At 39.6% G+C, this 10,201-nt stretch overlaps 1 protein-coding gene across 1 annotated transcript in view; it reads right to left on the bottom strand.

Moving 5' to 3' along the window:
- PRPF4B (pre-mRNA processing factor 4B) overlaps nt 1-10,201 on the bottom strand; it is a 42,909-nt gene that overhangs the window by 19,176 nt on the left and 13,532 nt on the right. Inside the window, exons 3-6 of the mRNA XM_011984573.1 lie at nt 7,967-8,140; nt 4,581-4,736; nt 2,661-2,742; nt 1,220-1,430 (exon numbers count right to left, since the gene is read on the bottom strand). Coding sequence (XP_011839963.1) covers nt 1,220-1,430; nt 2,661-2,742; nt 4,581-4,736; nt 7,967-8,140 — 623 coding nt within the window. The remainder of the gene's footprint in view (nt 1-1,219; nt 1,431-2,660; nt 2,743-4,580; nt 4,737-7,966; nt 8,141-10,201) is intronic.

The following is a 10,201-nucleotide window of genomic DNA, read 5'->3' as shown; positions in this document are numbered from 1 at the left end:
CTGTAAACTCTTCCTTTCCAAAAGAGTATCTACTTCCTAACTTTGTCCAGTGAAAAGGCCCAGAAATAACAGACACTAGTAAGTGTCCTGTGATGTCTACATGGCATTTCCTATTAAATGGAACCAGCGATCCTTGGAGAAATAGCTGATTCTGCTCCGGGCAAGACATGCACAACATAAACCTGTGGCATCTTGCTAGAATGGGAGTTGGTAAACTATATACAGACTGTGGGCGAAATCTAGCCGGCTGCTTCTTTCTGTATGGCCTATTTTTACATTTGTAAGTGTTCGGGGGGGGAAAACAGAATACTTTGTGGCAAGTGAAAATTAGATGAAATTCAAATTTCAGTTTCAAAGTTTCTTCGGGAACACAGCTATGCCCATTCATCAATGTACTGTCTGTGGCAGGTTCTGCCCTCCAACAAGTTCACCATATGGAACTATAGAGGAAAAGGCCAATATACCTACTAAAGGCTCAACTATTTACTACCTAACCTCTTAGACAAAAAGCTTGCTTGGTCCCTGTTCTAGAAAGTAAGAAAGCTATATTCAATACTAAAGGACTAGGCCAAAAGGACACGAGAAATCAACTGAAAAAGGGCTCCTTTCCCCAATCCAGTTAGACCAATTTGAGCTTCAGAAAGAAAAAATAACAGCACCAGACAGAAACACATCAAGCACATAATGACACCAAACGATGAACACCTAACACAACAGTCAATATCTCATTAGATATTGTTGGAGGTTGCTAGGGCACCAACTCTATTCTAAAAACTGGTAAATAAACGAAATAATAAACATGTATTTACCCTGCCTTTCCTGTACAAACTATCTTTTGGGGTAACCAAAAAGTGGAAACTTCTTTTATTTAATGTTTTTAAACACTGATGTTCTTAACTGATAGAGATACAGACAAGTACTTACAGGGGGAATAAAATCATAATTGGATTTACTTTAAAATAGCAAGCAAAACAAAAGGTAATGAACATGCGGGAGTTCAGTATACTATTCAGGATATGTGAACTAATAAAAACATATTTATAGAGAACATTTGTAAGGACATATTTAATATTATATTACTGCAATATTTAGCAGAAGCAACACGTCTAATTTCTTTTACTTTTCCCAATCCCACCCCAAATAAGGTCCCTTATTATAAAGTTATAGAGCTAAAAATTCAGAGAAAAGCGTCGCCAGGACAAAACTCTATCTCACTCACCATTATTCTGTTCAACTGTCATTAGATTATGCTTGGCTTTCACTGAGGCCTCAAATGTATCAACGTTTTCCCGTTCATACTCTTTAACATCAGCAGCTACTCGCTCCAGAATGTCATCTGGAGATGGTGATCGTGTTCTCGTACTGCTCTGGGGGCTGCTTGGTTCAGATGGCACAGACATATTGCTATCTTCAGCAAGGTATTTATATTTCTGTAATAACAATACAGAAAATAATACTTTCATAAAATCGGATGCTATCCAAATATATTCAATGCTAAGAGTTGCTGCAGTGAAAAGTTAAGAGAATGTATCAAATAATGTAACAAACCAAAAAGTATTTATATCTTGGGGTTCAATCAAATCCACAATCCCTTATGTAATTTCTAAATTCACAAAAATCTGAAAAAGTTTTTCTTTGGTACACATTCATCAGGTGGCAACACTTCACCTTATCAGATGAGATAACATTTATTGTCTTATTTTCTCCCCAGTGTGACTATTACAGGATGCCTCACTGTAGAAATACTAATGTGTTTGATTATGGGGTCCACTGCAGACCCCACTGATGGCACAAAATAGATGCACCATAACACCTTTCTAAAACTCAAAATGTCTGAGTTCTGAAGCACATATGGCCCCAAGGGTTGGAGGTAAGGGGTTGTGGACCTGAGCAAGAACAAAAAAAGATTCATCCATATCTTCAGGGATATCAGTTTATTAACTACAATTTTACCAGTGTCCCAGAAAAGTAAGCTTCCTCTGGAATTAGTTTTGCCCTACTTCCTTTCTGGTGATGCAAGTTCTATCCTTCACTCCAACGTGGCATACTATTACCTGATTTACGGTTTGCTATGTGTGTTTAGGTAAGCTGCCACAGCTGTTTTCTCCTTTTCTCTTCTGAGGAAGAGCTGACAAACTTCCAAATCAGCAAACCTTATAATTAAATGACTATATCAAGATCTTTGTACAACATTCTTTCCCCACCCAATCTTCTTCATCATCTGGCTCTAGTCTTAAAATTATTTTTCAAATGTTTCATTTAAACTACCACATTCACATTACAAAACTTGCCATTACTTACTTTATTCATAGTAAAATGCATAATTTTTTGTTAAATAAAATTCCTCCAGTTTATTCTACACTCATACGTGTTCATTAACTTAAAAAGAAAGCAAACCTCAAATTCTTATGTATTACAGAAGAGGTTTATATCAGAATTCTATGTATAAACAACCAGAATTCTATGTATAACCAACAAAGAGCAACCATCTTAGTTTTAGTAACTAAAAAAACGATCATTTTTTCAAATCTCACGAAGATAATTTTATATATATTCTCCTTTTCTAAGGACCTGTTAAACTGTTATTAATGTTACTTTTTTGTTAAAGCAAAAAAATCTTTATTTTACAACAATGATTATTTTTCATTAAAATCACATACCTGAACAATTGCCTGCCTTTGGATTCTTCTCTGTTCTATCAGGGCTTCTTCATCTTCTTCCTCTACATCAAAGTCTTCAAGGCTTAAAGAAAAATTCAAACACCCTTAGAGATTCTAAAACCATACCCCTTCTACACTTTAAAGACAGGAAAATGTAGGTATCAGTAAGTTAGAGCAAAAGTCTTAAGTCATATTACCCTTATTTCCAAACCATCTCAGTTAACTGCCTGGTTTCGAATGCAGGGAAGTAACCTAACTTTGTCTGTTTTCTTCTCATCTATTTCATGGCACCAAAATTGGGAATAAAAGAAATAACTCCAGGTTTACAAAAGTTACCACTAGTTTTTTCATGACCTTAGTGAAGTCACTTTACCTCTCCAGCCTTACTTTTCTCACAGCAAGGGTAAGATAAGTAAATTGCTACCTTTTCTGGATGTCACAACTGCCTAAAAGCTCAAGAAAGCAACAGCCGTATTTCTCTATCAAAAATGCACATGCAAATAATCTTAAGGGGAATGTGGCTCTACTCCGAAACACTACCCTCAACCCTCCGCACCTATCCCTCAAACACCAACCTCCACAATCTTTATGATCCTTCCCAGTGCAATGTTTTCAGTGATCCTACTTGCTGAATGTTTGCTGCAGAATAGGCAAACTACACTCTGATTATATCAGAATCTATGTAGAATGCCCTTCCCCAATCCAACTTTCTTAATCACCTGGTTTTAATCAGGGTTTTTCATCCTTAGCATGATTTATTTTCGGATATGGATAGTCGCGTGTGTGTGTCGGGGGTGGTTATCCTGTGCACTGTAGAATGCAGTATCCCTGGCCTCTAGCCAACAATCACAAGAAGAAATGTCCTCAGACATGTCTCCAGGGAGGCAAATAACCTCCTGTTGAGAATGGCTCTAGATTTGTCCCATTTATTTTTGAGATATTCCACTTAGACAATTAAGTTTGCATTTTATTTATTTTTGTTTTTTGAGACAGGGTCTCACTCTTTTTGCTCAGGCTGGAGTGCTGTGGTGTGATCACAGCTCACTGCCTCCTCCCCGCAGGGTCAAGCGATCCTCCCACCTCAGCCTCCTGACTACAGGTGTGTGCCACCAGGCCTGGCTAATTTTTGTATTTTTTGTAGAGACAGGGAAAAATGTCCCCACAATTGTAACAGGCACTTGAAATGCTTCTACATTTTCACATTGTAACAAGGACACCCACCACAAAATAGCCTCAATTGCAAAGTATGTATCATCTAACGCAAACTCAAAGGTCTAAACTTTGGCTGGGCGCGGTGGCTCACACCTGTAATCCCAGTACTTTGGGAGGCCAAGGCGGGTAGATCACGAGGTCAGGAGATCGAGACCATCCTGGTTAACACGGTGAAACCTCGTCTGTATTAAAAATAGAAAAAATTAGCTGGGCTTGGTGGTGGGCGCCTGTAGTCCCAGTTACTCGGGAGGCTAAGGCAGGAGAATGGCGTGAACCCGGGAGGTGGAGTTTGCAGCAAGTGAAGATCACACCACTGTACTCCAACCTGGGTGACAGAGAGAGACACTGTCTCAAAACAAACAAACAAACAAAAAAAAACCACTAAACTTTTATAGAAAATTCCTCCCAAAATCTGGTAACTCTGGCTCTGCATTTTATTAGTGTTCATAATAAAAACAAACGGTAGGCTCACAATAAAATGAAGGCCCAATATTCACTCCAGCCAAAGCTGAAACACCTAAATTCAGAAAACCACTTACTAACTCTGATACAACCTACACAATATTCACAAAAGACTAACTTTTAAATTCAGAGCCAAATTAATGGAGCCACTTATAATATTTAGGTGGAAATTATTTAACAATTTCCAGGCCAAATAAGACTTCTCTAAACTGGAAAAACAAAGTTATGGGAAAGTTCTATTCTTACTTATCGTCAGACGAAGATTCCTGCTCAACTTTCATTCCTTCAGAAAGACTTCCTTTAAATTTATCTTCCTTTACTTTGCTTCTGCTCCTTCGTCTACGACCACCCCGTGATCGAGAGCGCCTTCTCAAGCGTGATCTGCTCCTCCGACCTCTGTCCCTATTTAAAGGAGAAGAAAAAACAGGTATACATTTTTTTAAATGTCAAAGTGGGAAAAGGCATGCATGTGTGGGCACAGGGGATATATAGATATTCTACTTTCTACTCAATTTTGCTGTAAACCTAACACTCTTCTAAAAATATAGTCTATTTTTTAAAAAGGTCGTTTGAAAATTTTAAGAAAAAGAACAGAACATCAGACTGAGATAATCAGCATAGCTGAAGATAACTAAAACACAACCATTCCTTATCAAATTCTGAACTAAGAAATTATGCCCATGGATATGAACTTGAACTTAAATGTAAGCTCTATGGGGATAAATACCTACTGTTTCTTTGTATTCTTATAGCATTAATGTTGTGTACACAAGCACTGGAGTGAAGGGAGAGACTGAAAAGGGGCAAAAGGGAACTTGGAGTGATGAAAACATTCTCTAACTTGAGTGTGACTTATGTGTCTGTCAAAATACACACAACTTTACACTAAAAAGCATTTTACTTTATGTAAGTTATATGTATGTTTCAACGAGCTCAACTTAAAGAAATCTTACTAAAATGAGAGCAAACGAGTACTTACAAAAAAAAACAAAAAACAAAACTGGGGGCCAGGTGCAGTGGTGCACACATATAATCTCAGCACTTTGGGAGGCCAAGATAGGCAGAGCTTGGGAGTTTGAGACCAACCTGGGCAACATGGCGAAACCCCGTCTCCACAAAACATACAAAAAAATCAGCTGGATGTGGTGGCACATGCCTATACTCCCAGCTTCTTGGGAGGATTCCTTGAGCCCAGGAGGTTGAGGGTGCAGTGAGTCATGACTGCACCACTGTACTCCAGTCTGGGCAACAGAGCAAGATCCTATCTCAAGAAAGAAGAGAAAAGAGAAGAGGGGAGAGGGGAGAGGGGAGAGAGAAAAGAGAAAGAAGGGAGGCCAGGGGTGGAGTGGGGTGGGGTGGGGAGGGGAGGAAAACCCTCAGGCAAGGAGAATGTCAAGAGATATGATAGCAGAGATGAGAAGAAAATCTTGGAATGTGCAAATTGGAGTAAAGAATAGTAACAGACCAAACTGAGCTGAATATTGGTCCAACATGAACACACAAGGTAAATCAGAAACAGAACATGTCACAACACTCCCAGAAAGCCTCAGGAATTGGAGACTCCCTATCCTCCGCAAGATGGTGTGAGGTAAGAGCTGAAGACAGAATTGGTTGAAAGCCTTTATAAACAGCCAGACTCCCCTCCCCAACTCAGTGGAAAACGTCAACCACTCCCTTCGCATTCTAGCAGAACACTTAAGATTTACTTTCTAGGGAAGTGTTGGCCATTCCAGACGCTGAGAGGCACACATCAAAAATAGAGGGATTATAAGGAAGCTAACATTATGAAGAAAGAGAACTCCACTGGTAGCCAGGTCTATTTCCCAGGAGGAGATGAAAGGATTCTGGAAAACTCATAGCCTAAGAAAATACATCTACAGTCACCGATATCCAAAAATATCTAATTACTCTGAAGTGATAACCACTAGCTGGCAAGTTCTATACTGTCACAATAGAAGAAAAATCCCATTCAGCTTCCTGAGTACCTAAATATTAAGTCAGAATAGGCAGCAATGAAGGGTCCAGCTGTGTGAGAAAAGTCTTCAAATGAAAGGTAAACATGCAGCAAAAGGAATCTGGGAAGAAACAAAATATAGCAAAGAAAACTATAAAGAACAAAAATCGCACAAAATAACCTCACTATTGTCTGAGAGATAAGAAATACTATTTCTGGAAAACAAGAATAAAACATTAATATATGGAGCGATACAGAAGGTCCAATTGGAAAAAAACAGAAAGAAAACAAAAAAAAGCACAAACATTTCCCAGAAGGCCATAAACTCCCTGCTTTAAAGGCCCTATCTAGTAATTAGCAAAATAAATGGGGATAAAGATCCACATATAGAGGCACATAATAAAATTTCAGAACACAAGAAATTTTTTATAAAAAGGGAAGAGAGAAAAAAGCAAGTTGTAAGATGAGCTTGGAGCCAGCAGACTAGCAGTCTCAGAAGGCAGGTCCTCTCTGCCCTCCTCCCCCGACTATCTGCCCAGCAATGAATACATACATGATCACAATGATTACACTGACTCTAGAAGAACAAAAAGGTGTGATGGAAATAGGCAAAAGAGAAACATGGGTGAGGGGTGGTATTAAAAACCCTCATTGTGGCTGTGTGCGGCGGTTCATGCTTGTAATCCCCGCACTTCGGGAGGCCGAGACGGGCGGATCACTTGGGGTCAGGAGTTTGAGACCAGCCTGACCAACATGGTGAAACTCCATCTCTATTTAAAAAAATACAAAAAAAAAAAAAATTTAGCCAGGCATGGTGGCACGCGCACCTCTGTAGTCCCAGCTACTTGAGAGGCTGAGGCAGGAGAATTGCTTGAACTCGGGAGGTGGAGGTTGCAGTGAGATCGCGCCATTGCACTCCAGCCTGGGCAACAGAGTGAGACTTTGTCTAAAAAAAATAAATAAATAAAACCCCTCATTGTCCAGAGTGTACTCAGACCATGCATTTCCACTTCTAGGAATACAGCATACAAAAATTCTGAGAGATATGTAGAGATGACTACAATATAAGCCTTTGTTTTTTAAGAATTACATTCATTTATTACTTCAATTAAAAATGTTAAAAGACTGGCGAACAAATACCCATTTATGTTTTATATCAAAATATTTCATGTATGTATGAATTTTAAAAAATGATTCCCTGCTTTATAAACCACCTTTTTAACCTACTACTGACTACATATGCTTCAGATAAAGTGGTTTCCATGGCAAATTAAATAGGCCTTGGCCAAAGTCTACAATAACTATCAATATGCAAAATTAATATAAAATGATAAGAAACTGGGCTATTTACTATTATATGATCTACCTTGCCAGTTTAAAAAAAAAAAAAATCCCTAGGCCTGGCTCATTTAATATTTATCTCTTATAAAAGAGAGAAAAAAGTCCTACTCTTAAAAGATTAATTTTATTGCATCTTAAATGAGTAATGATTTGGTTAAAATTCAAAGGAAACGATATAAAAGAAAACCCACGTGTAAAGACTGCTGGTAAAAGGAAACTGGGAACACAACTACGATTTTTCAGAGAAAACTGGTCAAAAGAAAACCTACCAACTGAGCTCATTGGTGGTTTAAAAACATTCAGAGTTTAATGAATCACAAGGATGAAATGTCTTTACCTTCTCCGAGGAGACCTGCTTCTTCTTCTTGGAGACCTGCTACGTCTGAGTGGGGAACGAGACCTCCTTCTAATGGGAGATCTACTTCTTCTTCGGGTTGGAGACCATCTATTGATGGGGCTGGCATCTTTTGATCTTTCACGTCTACTGAGGATATCATCTCGAGGTCGTGTTCTTAAGGGGATCAAATGCAAGTTAAAAGAAAAACAAATCAAAGTAAATGATTTTTTTTCTATATGCAAGGAATATCTGTAAGAAAAGGCACACTAGCCTAAAGAGAGTGAACTCTGATTAATGTGTTTTGTAACAAAACTTACTCAGATGGCCACAATGACATTTTAGTGTTATTGCAGGCAAACAATGAAAGGTCTTATTTCCTCTGGTCCCACAATTTGAAGAATTACTAAAGGTTATTCATACCAGTAAAGTTACTGATTCTAATTTCAAATAAACAACCCAAATAAAACCTGCCCACGTGAGTATAATATTCCATTTACTCAAATATCCCATTTCCATTGAAGACTTTTTCTTTCTACATTTTGACATTTCTCCAATTAAGGATCTTTTCTTTTTTTGTTTTTTTGAGACAGGGTCTAACTCTGTCACCTAGGCTGGAGTGTAGTGGCGCGAACATGGGTCACTGCAGCCTTGACCTCCCAGGCTCAGGCAATCCTTCCATTTCAGCCCCCCTGAGTAGCTGGAACCGTTAAGGGCATGCCACCACACCTGACTAATTTTGTTTTGTAGTGATGGGGGTCTCGCTATGTTGCCCAGGTTGGTCTCGAACTCCTGGCCTCAAGTGGTTCTCCCTTGGCCTCCAAAAGTGCTGAGGTTACAGGCGTGAGCCACCATGCCTGGCCAAAAATCTTATTTTTAATGTCAAGTATAATAGGCCAGGCACAGTGGTTCACACTTGTAATCCCAGCACTTTCAGGGGCTGAGGGAGGATCACCTGAGCCCACGAGGTTGAGGCTGTAGTAGCTGTGTTTGTGCCATTGCAGCCCAGGTGACAGAGTGAGAACTTGTCTCAAAAAACCAAAAACAATAGCTAGGTGTGGTGGCTCACACTCGTAATCCCAGCACTTTGGGAAGCTAAGGCAGACGGATCACTTAAGCTCAGGAGTTTGAGACCAGCCTGGGTAACATGGCGAAACCCTATCTCTACAAAAAATACAAAAATTAGACAAGTGTGGTGGCATGTGAATATAGTCCCAACTACTAGGGAGGCTCAAGTGGGAGGATTGCGTGAGTCTGGGAGGCAGAAGCTGCAGTGAGCAGAGATCATGCCACTGCACTCCAGCCTGGGTGACAAGAATGTGACCTTGCCTCCAGCCTCCCCAAAAAACCCCACAAAAACCCAACTTTTCAACACTTACAGAAGTACCTTTCAGTGAGTTTTACTCGTTTAATGTGATATTTGTATTACAACAGGCCTTTCTACAGCTTAATTTTTCAAAACAGGTTTTGAACATTTCTTAATGTTATTCCAGGTTTGGACACAACTATTTAATCTGAACAGTCAGACTGTAAATAGGTTTGTCTCCATAATCAAATAATAACATTACGGTATTTTCCTAATTTACTATTATTTTTTTGAGACGGAGTTTAGTTCTTGTTGTCCAGGCTGTAGTGCAATGGTGCGATCTCGGCTCACTGCAACCTCCGTTTCCCAGCTTCAAGCGATTCTCCTGCCTCAGCCTCGAGTAGCTGGGATTACAGGCATGAGCCATCACGCCCAGCTAATTTTGTATTTTTAGTAGAGACAGGATTTCTCCATGTCGGTCAAGCTGGTCTCGAACTCCCGACCTCAGGTGATCCACCTGTCCCAGCCTCCCCAAAGTGCTGGATTACAGGCGTGAGCCATTGCACCCAGCCTTCCTCATTTAATAAAAACCTAAAAACACAACTTGTCTTGCATGTTTCAGCACAGTATACAGAACCCAAGAATCTTTCTCTGATCCAGCCAAAATGAGCAAGGTAGACTTTGACTCAGATCTGCAGTGCTTACTTCTTGGTAGTGCTTTCTTGATAGGGTCATCTGAGGAAACTCTTTTATTTAATCTGCTCGCCCACAAGCACAGTCTCAAAGACCAGTTAAAAAATATAAACGGGCCAGGCACAGTGGCTCATGCCTGTAATTCCAACATTTTGGGAGACCAAGGCAGGCGGATCACTTGAGGTCAAGAGTTCGAGACCAGCCTGGCCAACATGGGGAAACCTCGTCTCTACTAAAAA

Source organism: Mandrillus leucophaeus, unplaced genomic scaffold (genome assembly GCF_000951045.1).
Source record: "Mandrillus leucophaeus isolate KB7577 unplaced genomic scaffold, Mleu.le_1.0 Scaffold27, whole genome shotgun sequence".
Taxonomy (NCBI): Eukaryota; Metazoa; Chordata; class Mammalia; order Primates; family Cercopithecidae; genus Mandrillus; species Mandrillus leucophaeus.
The sequence above is the reverse complement of the archived record's forward strand: the minus strand, read 5'-3'. Positions and strand labels throughout refer to the sequence as shown.